The sequence below is a fragment of the Sus scrofa genome, chromosome 1, assembly GCF_000003025.6.
Source record: "Sus scrofa isolate TJ Tabasco breed Duroc chromosome 1, Sscrofa11.1, whole genome shotgun sequence".
NCBI lineage: Eukaryota > Metazoa > Chordata > Mammalia > Artiodactyla > Suidae > Sus > Sus scrofa.
In genome coordinates, this window is record NC_010443.5 from 43,045,966 (window position 1) to 43,059,115 (window position 13,150).

At 39.2% G+C, this 13,150-nt stretch overlaps 1 protein-coding gene across 8 annotated transcripts in view; it reads left to right on the forward strand.

Annotated features, from left to right (window-relative positions):
• Positions 1 to 13,150, forward strand: part of FAM184A (family with sequence similarity 184 member A) — a 109,879-nt gene that overhangs the window by 42,201 nt on the left and 54,528 nt on the right. For all 8 annotated transcript variants that reach the window (XR_002343141.1, XM_021088987.1, XM_021089008.1 and 5 more), the window contains exons 3-6: positions 1,007 to 1,142; positions 2,597 to 2,778; positions 6,778 to 6,975; positions 12,646 to 12,768. Coding sequence is in view for 7 of the 8 variants with exons in the window: in XM_021088987.1 (XP_020944646.1) it covers positions 1,007 to 1,142; positions 2,597 to 2,778; positions 6,778 to 6,975; positions 12,646 to 12,768 (639 nt within the window). In the remaining variant the exon portion in view is untranslated. The remainder of the gene's footprint in view (positions 1 to 1,006; positions 1,143 to 2,596; positions 2,779 to 6,777; positions 6,976 to 12,645; positions 12,769 to 13,150) is intronic.

A 13,150-nucleotide genomic window follows, 5' to 3' on the forward strand; every position in this document is an offset into this window, starting at 1 on the left:
CTATGCCACAGCCCATCAACACCAGATCTGAGCCACATCTATGACCTATGCTGCATTTTGGGGCAATCCTGGGTCTGTAACCCATTGAGCAAGGACAGGGTTCAAACCCACATCCTCATAAAGCCTGTGTTGGGTTTGTAACCTGCTGAGCCACAATGGGAACTCCCAATTTCAGGTATTAAAGACCCCAAGAGATAAGCTCAAAACTTTGTTGATTGTTTATGAAAGGATTTTCTTTTCCTTTTCTTCTTTTGTTTTTCTTTTTAGGGCCATACCCACAGCATATGGAAGTTCCCAGAGATAGGGGTGGAATCAGAGCTGCAGCTCCCAGCCTATGCCACAGCCACAGCCACAGCAATGCCAGATCCAGCAGCATCTGGGATCTGTGTTGCATCTCAAGGCTAAACCAGATCCTTAACCCACTGAGTGAGGCTAGGGATTGAACCCTCATCTTCATGGATATTAATCAGGTTCTTAAACCCCCTGAGCCACAGCAGGAATTCCATGAAAAGGTTGTTTATGGATATTAAAGAATATTTGAATATTTTCACAGTGATTTGGGAAGGTTGAAATATTGATCTTAGGGTTTAATTATGTCTTTTCCCTTTCCTTCACTAATTATGGTCTGCACATCAGCTGATATCCAGACACTGAGCAAATAATTAAGATTGCTTTATAAACCTGAATTAAAAAGGAGTATGGCACCAGTCTGAAAAGAAGCCAAAAATTCTCTACAGAAAGCCTCTTTGTTTTATTGGCATATGAAATTTTACAGCTGTGTTTTTAATATCATGGAGCATTTAAATATATTAGGGAGGGTGGAATAGGCTTTCATGATTGAGTCATATGCCTTATGAAGATAACAGGTTATCACTAATACAGCTTCAAAACTAGGTATTGTTAAGTGTGACTTTTGAATAAGAGAAAGTTACTGCTGGTAGTTTAAATGAATTATTACCTTAGTATCATTCTTGCATATTAATAATGGCTATTCAATCTTTCTTAGGTTCTTCAGAAACAGCTTGATGATGCCAAGGAGGGAGAAATGGCCTTATTAAGCAGGCACAAGGAAGTGGAAAGTGAGCTGGCAGCAGCCAGAGAACGTTTACAACAGCAAGCTTCAGATCTTGTCCTCAAAGCTAGTATGTCTGACCACAGTTCTTGGTGTATTCCCCAGCTAACAGCCACACTTAAATATTAATTCAAGATAAAATTAACCTTCTCTTCTCATATTTTGAAATTATATTTAGACTCTAAATATATTTAAGGATTCTATTATGGTATTAATTAATCATAAAATAAACAAATGATAACTTATTTTTAGGAATACATTTCTATAGGAAAAATTAAGTTATAGGTTTTAGAGAACCAATAAAGTCAGTCATTAAAAGAAAAACACTGAGGGGCTTTTTCCTTTTGAAACATTTAAAATACTTTAAATATTCAAAAATACTTTAAAAATATTTAAAAATACTTAAATTAGTGGAAATATTTAAATTAGCAGCAGCCTCATTTCATTTTAAGCTAAAGCTGGGTTGCCCATCCTGCCATGGCTGATGTACTCACTTGATAGCCCTTACTAGTGTGTGTGTTGGGGGTACCCATGCCAATCTGAAGTGATATTTTTGCCCGGGTGTTTGGTGAGCCAAGGGGAAGCCATTTGAACAGGTTCTATGAGGATGTCATCTGATTGGTTGGCTCATGGGTGAATCCCAGATACCCCTTCCCTGAAAGGAGTAGCTTTGCAACTTTAACCTGTGTGAGAACCACGTGGAGGGCTGTGCAACCACAGTTGCTGGGCCCAACCCCAGGTCTCTGGTTCCATAGGTCTGGGGTGAGCTTCACTGCTGACTGGTGGCCCAGGTGCTGCTGGTGCTGCTGGTCCAGGGCACTTGGAGGACCACTATCCTAACGCATGCCTCCTGAGGCTTTTTTCTCACACTCACTTTTCATCTCTCTGGCTCTGTTCATACAGCCCCTCCCTTTTTTTTTTTTTTTTTTCTTTTTTGCTGTTGTCATTTATTTTAGTTTTTCATAACCTTGCTGTCCTTATCTGTCTCTTATTACTCTGCCTTAATTCTTTATGAACTCTGTTGTCTAAAACAAATTTAGTTTCAACCAAACTGCTGCCTGTTGTCTTTACTTCCTGAATACATTTTCTCCCTTTTTATCTTAGAATTTGGGGGAGGAAAGAGATTAGAAAGAATAAATTACTCATTTTAATGCCATAGTGCCAGTCAGTGCATCTTTCCTTACTTTGTTTTACTTCCAAGACTTTCATATGTACCCTTGAGGAACTGCTTCTCCAACTTGTATAACTTGAAATCTTCAAAAAGGATTGGAGTGGTCCTAGGTGCAGGGAGCAACATCAGTGATGTGAGAAGGGACTTCTTTCTAATTTAAGTTATTCTTCTTAGATAGTTAAGTATTCTTGTGGTAAATATTTCTATTTTATACAGTGAAGAAACCAAAGAACTGTTTGTACATGTAGACCACTGCTTTTACTTAGGTATTAAGTACATTGTATCATTAACTAGAATCTGTTTTATACACAATGTAACAGATTTTAAATTGGGGTTTTATTTTGGGGGAGTAGGTCATATTGGAATGCTTCAAGCAACTCAAATGACCCAGGAGGTTACAATTAAAGATCTAGAATCAGAAAAATCGAAGGCCAATGAGAGATTATCTCAGCTTGAAGAAGAAAGAGCTTTTTTGCAAAGCAAAACCCAGAGTCTGGATGAAGAGCAGAAGCAGCAGATTTTGGAACTGGAGAAGGTAAGGAGCAGTGGAGGACGCCACAGCCTCCACCAAAGAAAGGAAGAAAAGTTCAGTTTTATTCTTTTTCAGATATGATTTATTTAAATGTTTACCTCTATTCCACAAATAACAGTCTAGTAATGTTTTGGTTTTCTTTTAAAGGGAAAAGGTACAAAGCTGGACTACTTCATATTGTGTATATGTTCAAAATATTGTCAATAATAATTTATAATATAAAAACTTAGAACATTTCAACTTATTTCATGCCAAAAACTGAAGAAACCTGTATTTCAATGAAATGTCTGTTATGGTTAAGCATATTTTTTTTCTTTTTTTCTTTTTTTTTATTAAGCAAAATGAAATATGCAAAGTTTCTTTGATGCTGTCAACTAACTGATAAAATCAAGCTTTCTTTTTTTATGTATATTTTTTATTAAAGTATAATTGATGTACAGTGTTGTGCCAATATGTTTGTTTTTCTAGTGATGGAACATTCACCTAGGAAATGTTCTTGTACATTCACCTAGGAAATGTCTCTAAAACCAAAAAAGATGACAAGAATCAACCTCTGAAAATTCATATGCCAGTGTACTCAATTTCTGAGTTAAAAAAATAAGACATGTCATGTGTAGAGTAATTACTGAATATTTATTCGAGTTTTCCCGTATCTACAATACAGTGTAGATCTACAATCTACAATACCAGGTGGGAATTTGGGACACTCTTCCTCCTTCTCTTGAAGCTGAGTGTATTGAATATGTCTGGTCTCCCTGCCATTACTCACCTTCCATTCATCCCACTACCCCAGTGTGGGCTGGTTTCCCTTGTCACCACTCCATAGACTCAGCATCGGGCTCAGCCTCCGGTAACATCTGGGTTGCTGGACTTGGTGGCCCTGGTCTTACTGTGGTACTGATTATTCTCTGGCTTTCAGCTTCTCTCTTTGGTTTCGCACACTTTCCTCCTGTCTCCTGACCCTGCAGTCTTGTTTGGGAGCTTTCTTTCTCTGCCCTGCATCCTTACCTTGGATGCTCCTCTCGAATTCTCATCTCAGTCCACAAGTGCCTCCATTGCAGTAACATCAGCTGTCGCTTGTTCAAGGAGAGCTCCTCAAGCTGTCCCTCTAGGCCAGGTCCTTCCCTGAACTTGAGTCCTGTGTATCTCACTCCCCTAGATATCTTTGTTTCTCACAAACGTGTCAAATCAACATGCCTGAAACTTTCTCCCCACAAAATAGTATATTTCCTTTAGTCCTTTTTTCAACCAATAGCCCTATAGTCTATCTAGTTTGGTAAATCAGAAACCTAGGAGTCATTCTCCATTACCCTTTTCTTAACCCCCTATCTTTTCCCAAGTTCTTTTAGTTCTGCTCCCTTAATGTATTTTTATTCTATCCTCTCCTCTTCCTATCCATTTTCATATCCCAGATTTAGACACCTCCACTCTCCCTGCCTTCAGTCAGCTCACTAGCCTACTGCCAAGATAATTACTTTTTAAACTGAAGAAATTCTGACCGTGGGCAGCAGCTTCAGCCATGCCCAGGAATTCCTGCCCACCCTGCCCAATGGCGTCTCTCTTCCTCATCACCGCTTCCTTCTTTCTTTCCTTGCTTTTCTGATTGAACCCTAACTCGTGCAGTGTTATAGATGGAAGCTGTGATCTACGAGAAGAGGGACGTCATGTCTGAGCTGTGAAATGAAAAGACCTGGAGGTGATGGTCTTTTTAAAAGACCCTTAAAAATGTTTATTTCAAGTATTCAAGTAGGGGCTCTGGATTCTGGGCCCCCAAGTCAGAGAGAGCTAGAAGAAGGGTTGGGATCCAGCCCTAGAACACTGCTCTGAGCCCTGAACCCCAGCACCCCTGAAACCTGTAGGGGAGGCTGGAAAGGAAGAGCTGAGACCCAGGCTGTCCCAGGGAAGAAGGGAGAGGCTAGGGGTTTGTTTTCTCTATCTACACCTCTGCCTTTGAAAGGAAAGAAAGTCCAGTACCTTATATTCAAGAATCTTCCTTAGGGCTTTTCTTCCCTCATTGGGCCTTGGGAATAATTATAATCTCTTATGTAAAATAATTTCTAACAACTGTAAAATATTTACTGTGGGCCAGATATGTTGCTAAATATTTTGGGGCAGCTTATCTCATCTTCAGCAACTCTGTAAAATGGATTCTGCCTTATCATTCCCATTTCACATAGAGAAACTGAGGCTTGTGGATGTCCCATGGCTAATAAATGTCACAGTCACATGGCTAATGAATGTCACAGTCACATGGCTAATAAATGGCAGAACTGGAACTTGAACCCAGGTTTGTGAGACTCCAAAACCCGTGTCCTCCACCTCCACCCTGTGCTGCTTCCTACGTCATGAGGACCTTTCATCTCCACATGGGTAGTTCTTGGAACCTGCAGGCAGAGCCAGGCAGGCAGACAGCAGCTGTTGTAGAGGCCAGACAGCAGGATGGCCCTGCCCACCTGGGAGGCATCAGTGACCCAGAGGACGTGTGTTGACCTCTGAGAGTCTTCTAGAGCTTTCCTCCTTTCAGTCCGGCTTCCCCTCTCCTGCTCTGTTGAACTGGATTCGATGGCACCCATGACAACACAACCACCACACCCAAAAGCTGTGCCCATTTTCTCAGCAGCACTCACACCAATTGCCCTCCCTCCTTGTAACACTTCTCCCCACAGGCCTCCGTGGTGCTCCTGGCCCTCCTCCTCCCCAAATCTGTCAGTCCCTCACCGGCCTCTCTCTCTTTCTCCTCCTCCTCCCTACATTCAGGTGCTTCCCAAAGTTCTTCCTTTCTTTTTTTCTTTTCTACATCTTCCCTGTGACAAGTTGACTTAGTTTGCCAGGGCAGCTGTAATAAAACCACATAGCCTGAATGGCTTAAACAGCAAGCATGTTTTAGACAGATATGTTACTTAAATTTCAGTGATTTCTCATCCTCATCAGAATAAAATCCAGCATCCTTAGCATGAAAGAGCCCTTGTCATCATCTGACCCCTGCCTGCCTTGGAGCCCCATCCCTCACCACTCCCAGCCTTGCATCCCTATGTTCCAGCCACACTGCTCAGCCCCATGAGCTTCCCGCCTCCCTAACTTCACAGCCAGGTCAACTGCTTCTCAGCTTTCAAAATGCTGGAAGTGTTTATCCAGGCGGGCTTTTGACATCAAATCTAGTTTTGAAATTTTCTCCTCTCTGGTTTCCTGATGGACTTGTGAGAATTAAATGAGAATGTGTCACTATCATCAGCTCAGACATTTTCTCTTCTGGAAAGCCTTATTTTATCTCCCTCCCCCTCTCTTGCTCTCTCTCTCACTCTCTCTTGCTCTCTCTCATACACAAACATTCCACATCTCCTTTCCTGTACACTCTCACAACATGCAATATATACTACCTTCATAGAGCTTAAAACATAGAACTTAAAACATTATATTGCCACTGTGTTTTGACTTTTTTATCTTTAGACTGTGAATGCATAAAAGGTATATAATCTTGGGATAGACCATGATGGAAGATAATATAAGAAAGGGAATGTATGTATATATATGTGTGTGTGTATGTGTGTAACTGGGTCACTTTGCTATACCACAGAAATTGGCACAACATTGTAAATCAACTATACTTTAATAAAAATAAATTTAAATGAAAGGCATATAAGATGTTCAGTAAAATTGTGACTAATAAGATCATTTGAGTGGGTAAGTTGGTAAGCTGTTTTGTGTGCAACTTTAAAAACATGGGAGGCCCTTTTCTCTAAAGCTTGCAGATGTGCTTGCTCACACTTGGTTCAAACCTAATAATAGTGTATTTTATCATTTGTCTTAAAATTTCTCACTTTGCCTGTGCTACCATGTGATTTTCTGAGAACACCAATGATGAATTCTCATGTACCATAGTCTAAATCCTGTAGCACTTGGGTCATGCAAGTTTACCTTTTTACTGAGTGTTCAAAATACTAATAGCAGTAATGGAAAAAAAGCAGATGCCAATTATTTATCTTTATTTTTTTTCAATTTTAGAAAGTAAATGAGGCAAAGAAAACCCAGCAAGAATATTATGAGATGGAGCTAAAAGACCTGCAAAATAGACTGGAAGGGGAGATGGCTCAATTAAATGAGGCCCATTCTAAGACTTTGGAAGAATTAGCTTGGAAGCACCATATGGCAATTGAGGCTGTCCACAGTAATGTAATTCGGGATAAGAAAAAACTGCAAATGGTGTGTAAAAATTCAACTTAGCATTGCATTCTAAATTGGTGGGGTTTCTACAGCGATCCAGCTACTGTCCTGTGATCACTCTGTAAATCTAGGTTCAAAGAGTAACATACATAAAAGTAGTTATATGCGATGTAGTTTGTTAAATTAATATGAGCCCTTTCTACTTTGTGTAAGATGTAACAGAAACACTCCCATGATCCTGAGCTGCCTTTTTGTGAGGCAGCAACATAGGTGTGCTCCTCAGGAAGCCTCAGTAGCCAAAGCACTTAACCTCCTGTAGACAGTTTTCTTTCTGGGAAGATGATTTGTTTTGTTTTGTTTTGTTTTACCATCAATCATCAAGTAATCAGCTTGCTAATAGTAATGCATAACAGACAGTAATTATATAGGAGAAAAAGCAAGGTGTCTGACAGATTGGGGCTTTACACTGAGCTCTTAGCTTATTAGCTGCTTAATCTGGGGCCAGCAATGCTATGCCTCAGGCTCCTTATTTGAGAGATGAAGAGAAGATCCATGTTATAATATCCCTGTGAGTGTTAAGTGAGATAAAGTGTTAGGAGCCCAGACATGTCTGAGCATATAGTGATAAATAAATATTAGTTATCAGTATTTTTTCTTTGGTCTTTTTAGGGCTGCACCTGAGGTATATGGAGGTTCCCAGGCTAGGGGTCCAATCAGAGCTGTATCTGCCAGCCTACGCCACAGCCACAGCAATGCCAGATCCGAGCCACCTTTGCAACCTACATTATAGCTCACAGCAATGCTGGATCCTTAACCCACTGAGTGAGGCCAGGGATCAAACCTGCGTAGTCATGGATGCTAGTCAGATTCATTTCCACTGCGCCATGATGGGAACTCCTAGTATTTTCTTACTAGTATTTCTTACTCCTAGTATTTCCACTGTGGTGATGTTGTACATTTACTTCTTTATTTAATTCTTGTAGCATTGCTATTGGTTTGATTGGTAACTCATTTTACAAAAAGGAGGGAGGTTAAACATTTGCTCAAACACATGCAATAAGTAAGAATCTGTCAGGCCTTGAATTCAGGTCTTGGATATCAAACCTGAAGGCATTTTTTAACCACCACATCATGTAGGCATGTATTAATTATGGTTGTTATACAAATAGCACTTTATAGTTTACTAAAAGCTTTCCTACGTATTCTTTATTATTTATGTCTCGGAGATTGTCATTTTTATTACAGAGATTGTGAAACAGACTTAGTAAACCTAGGTAATTTACTCAGAACCACAAACCTAATAAATAGAAGAGGTGAGATGTGAATTGAGATCTTCTGCCTCTTTGTTGTCACTTCCTTTTCTGAGAACTAGTTGAGAAAATATTCAACACCCAAACTTAATTAAAAATTCAAATGAGGAGTTCTTATCATGGCACAGCAGAAACAAATCCATCTAGGAACCATGAGGTTGCAGATTTGATCCTGGGCCTCGCTCATTGGGTTAAGGATACAGCATTGCTGTGAGTTGTGGTGTAGGTCGCAGACATGACTCGGATCTGACATGGCTGTGGCTGTGGCTTAGGCCAGAGGCTACAGCTCGGATTGGACCCCTAGCCTGGGAACCTCCATGTTGCTGCAGGGGTGGCCCCCTCCAAAAAAAAAATTAAAATGAAAATTCCTTTTAGAATGATATTTCTATTTAAACGTACTGTTATATGTTTATATAGCTAAAGACAAAACCTTTTTTAAGTGGACCTGCACAATTTTATTTTTTTATAATGATTTTTATTTTTTCCATTATAGCTGATTTACAGTGTTCTGTCAATTTTCTACTGCACAGCATGGTGACCCAGTCACACATACGTGTATACATTCTATTTTCTCACATTATCATGCTCCATCACAAGTGACCATAGTTCCCAGCGCAATACAGCAGGATCTCATTGCTTATCCATTCCAAAGGCAATAGTTTGCATCTATTAATCCCAAATTCCCAGTCCCTCTCACTCCTTCCCCCTCCCTCTTGACAACCGCAAGTCTGTTCTCTAAGTCCATGAGTTTCTTTTCTGTGGAAAGGTTCATTTGTGCTGGATATTAGATGCCAGATATAAGTGATATCATATGGTATTTGTCTTTCTCTTTCTGATGTACTTAACTTAGCATGAGAGTCTCTAGTTCCATCCATGTTGCTGCAAATGGCATTATTTTGTTCTTTTTGATGGCTGAGTAGTATTCCTTTGTGTGTATGTACCACATCTTCCTAATCCAATCATCTGTCAATGGACGTTTAAGTTGTTTCTATATCTTGGCTATTGTGAATAGTGCTGCAGTGAACATACGGGTGCATGTGTCTTTTTCAAAGAAAGTTTTGTCCGGATGTATGCCCAAGAGTGGGATTGCTGGGTCATATGGTAGTTGTATGTCTAGTTTTCTGAGGTACCTCCTACTGTTTTCCATAGTGGTTGTACCAATTTACATTCCCATCAATAGTACTGAAGGGTTACCTTTTCTCCACACTCTCTCCACCATTTGTTATTTGCGGACTTATTAATGATGGCCTTCCTGACTGGTGTGAGGTGGTACCTCATGGTAGTTTTGATTTGCATTTCTCTAATAATCAGTGATGTTGAGCATTTTTTCATGTACTTGTTGCCATCTGTATATCTTCATTGGAGAAATGTCTGTTTAGGTCTTTTGCCCATTTTTCAATTGGGTTGTTGGCTTTTTTTTACTGTTGAGTTGTATAAGTTGTTTGTATGTTTTAGAGATTAAGCCCTTGTCAGTTTCATCATTTGAAACTATTTTCTCCTATTCTATAAGTTGTCTTTTTGGTTTTTTTGATGGTTTCTTTTGCTGTGCAAAAGTTTATCAGTTCGATTAGGTCCCATTTCTTTATTTTTGTTTTTATTTCTGTTACTTTGGGAGACTGACCTGATAAAACATTTGGAAGGTTGATATCAGAGAATATTTTGCCTATGTTCTCTTCCAGGAGTTTGATGGTATCTTGTCTTTATGTTTAAGTCTTTAAGCCATTTTGAGTTTATATTTGTGCATGGTGTGAGAATGTGTTCCAGGTTCATTGATTTACATGCGGGTATCTGGTTTTCCCAGCACCATTTGCTGAAAAGACTGTCTTTTTCCTATTTTATAGTCTTACCTCCTTTGTTGAAGATTAATTGACCATAGGTGTCTGGGTTTATTTCTATGTTCTCTATTCTGTTCCATTGGTCTGTATGTCTGCTTTGGTACCAGTCCCACACTATCTTGATTATTATAGCTTCATAATATTGCCTGAAGTCTGGGAGAGTTATGCCTTCTGCTTGGTTATTGTTCTTCAGGATTGTTTTGGCGATTCTAGGTCTTTTGTGGTCCCATATAAATTTTTGGATTGTTTGTTCTAGTTCTGTGAAAAATGTCATAGGTAATTTGATAGGGATTGCATTGAAACTGTAGATTACTTGGGTAGTATGACCATTTTCACAATATTAATTTTTCCTACCCAGGAACATGGAATATCTTTCCATTCTTTGAATCCTCTTGATGAATGTTTTATAGTTCTCAGCATATAAGCTTTCATCTTCTTGGTCAGGTTTATTCCCAGGTATTTGGTTTTTTGGGGGTGCAATTTTAAAAGGTATCGTATTTTTGTATTTCTTTTCTAATATTTCATTGCTGGTATACAGAAATAATGCGACTGACTTCTGAATGTTAATCTTATATCCTGATACTTTGCTGAATTTGTTGATCAGTTCAAGTAGTTTTTTTAGTTAAGTCCTTGGGGTTTTCTATATATAGTATCATGTTATCTGCCTACTGTGATAGTTTACCTCTTCTCTTCCAGTTTGGATACCTTTAATTTCTTTTGTTTGTCTGATTGTTGTGGCTAGGACTTCCAATACTATGTTGAATAGAAGTAGTGAGAGTGTGCATCCTTGCCTTGTTCCAGATTTTAGTGGGAAGGCTTTCAGCTTTTCACCATTGAGTGTTATATTTGCTGTGGGTTTAAAGACAAAACTTAATGATTTTATTTCTCAAAGTTGTGGTTGTTTTCTCCATGCCAGCTCACTATTCCAGGACCAGTCCCTCCAGCTTTGATTTCATGTGCGTGTGCATGCTTACCGACTCAGTTCCAGGCTTTTGTTTTTGTTTTTGTTTTGCTTTTTAGGGCTGAATAGGCATATGGAAGTTCCTAGGCTTGGAGCTATAGCTGCTGGCCTACACCACAGCTCACAGCAATGCCAGATCCTTAACCCACTGAGCAAGGCCAGAGATCAAACCCCCAGCCTCAAGGTTACTAGTCAGATTCCTTTCCACCACACCACAATGGGAACTCCTGTTCCAAGTTTTATAGTAAAGTGTTTAGTGTAACTGTAGCTTCAGTAATCTCCCCTATAGCTATTCTTCCTTATTCTTTTTTATATCTACATTCCATTTTCACCTTAGGCTCCTCTTTTCTTATTAGAATATTTAAATTGCAGGTGCCTTTTGCCTCTCTTTATCCCTTTATACTAAGCTCTAAGTGCTAGAATCAAGGCATCTTTCATCAATATAATTTTTGCCTCATTACTACACTCCTAATCATCCCCTGACCCATTAAATTTCAGTTGCTGAGTTCCTTGAAAATCTACTTTCACTGTTTACATTTCTTACAAGCTCTTGTTGGTTGCCGTGAGATAGATGACTTGAATTTGCATTATGTGAACATAGACAAAACCTCCTGTGATAGCCTCATCTCTACACTTGCCTTTTCTCAAAATCACTTATCACTTGCTCCTTCATGATTTTCTTGCCCAGATAGCTCATGTCTGAGCCTAAGCTAAAACTAGCCTCCTTCCAAATAGTCTTTCTCCACTGTCAATTATCTTTTAAAGAACATTTAGCTAAAGATAACTTCACCATTCCTTGTTACTTAGTTACCAAAAAGGATGTGAATATACAGAGCCCATGCATAAAAGAGATAACACATCAGACCTGAAACTGCCATCCTTAGAAAACATTGTGCAAGGCTGGCCCTTGGCTGGTATCTGGAACTTGAATTTCAGGAGTGTTCCCACCATTCCCTGGTAAGAGTGGCTCACTGGGCCTAAATTATGTAGGCAAACAATATGGTTTATGCTGAACCTATACTTTCCTTATTGATCTTTGGGATTTTTGTGCATGCTAGTCAGGGGTATCGATGTGGCCAGTGCCCAATAAGAAACCTGGCGCTGAGTCCTTCATGAGCTTTCCTAGATGACAACATTTTTACACATATTGTCCCAACTTGCTGGAAAGTTCTGTGTGAGAGGACTCTTAGAAGCTTGAGCTGGGTTTCTTGCAGACTATAGTTAAGGGTAAGGCTAATTTGAAAAGCAAAGCATGAAATATGAAACAGAATAGTCTTTTTCTTGCAGTCTTTGAACTATACAATATTTGCAGTTTTGTTAATTTTTTTTCTTTCCTCTTTATGGCCACACCCTTGGCATGTGGAAGTTCCCAGGCTAGGGGTCAAATTGGATCTGCAGCTGCAGGCCTATGCCACAGCCATGGCAATACCAGATCCAAGCTGCCCTGTGACCTACACTGCCACTTGCAGCAACACCAGACCCTTAACCCACTGAGCAAGACCAGGGATGGAATCTGCATCCTCAAGGAGATTATGTCAGGTTCTTAACCCACTGAGCCACAATGGGAACTCCTGTTAATTCTTAAAAATTTCTTTTTCTTAAGGAATTGGAGGAACAATATAAAAAGGAGAAACTAAACCTGGAAGAGGATAAAAATCAGCTTCAACAAGAGCTAGAAAACCTGAAGGAAGAAATGGAAGACAAGCTGAATTCAGCCAATCAAGAGGTAAGAGTTCTTTAGGCCAATCAATCCCCTATGTTATGTCTTACTGATAGTATCTTATTTGATGACATAGTATAAGTAGGTGAGCCTCAGTGAAAGTAACATATCTAGAGTAAAAAATAATTTTAAAAAAACCTTTCTTTAATGTGCATTGATTATATCTCACCAGTTAAAATTTTACTACAAAAAATATTGGACCAAGGTGCTTTAATGGGGGAGGGCAAAACAAACAATACCATCCTCTATAGGAAAGAAAACAAAAGAGGTTTCTCTACCCTTTTGCAAAACATTGACTTTGTTTTCTCTACACTCGATCTCCATTTTTATTTATTTATTTATTTTTATTTTTTTGAATCTCCATTTTTAAAAAGGGGACTTTACTGGA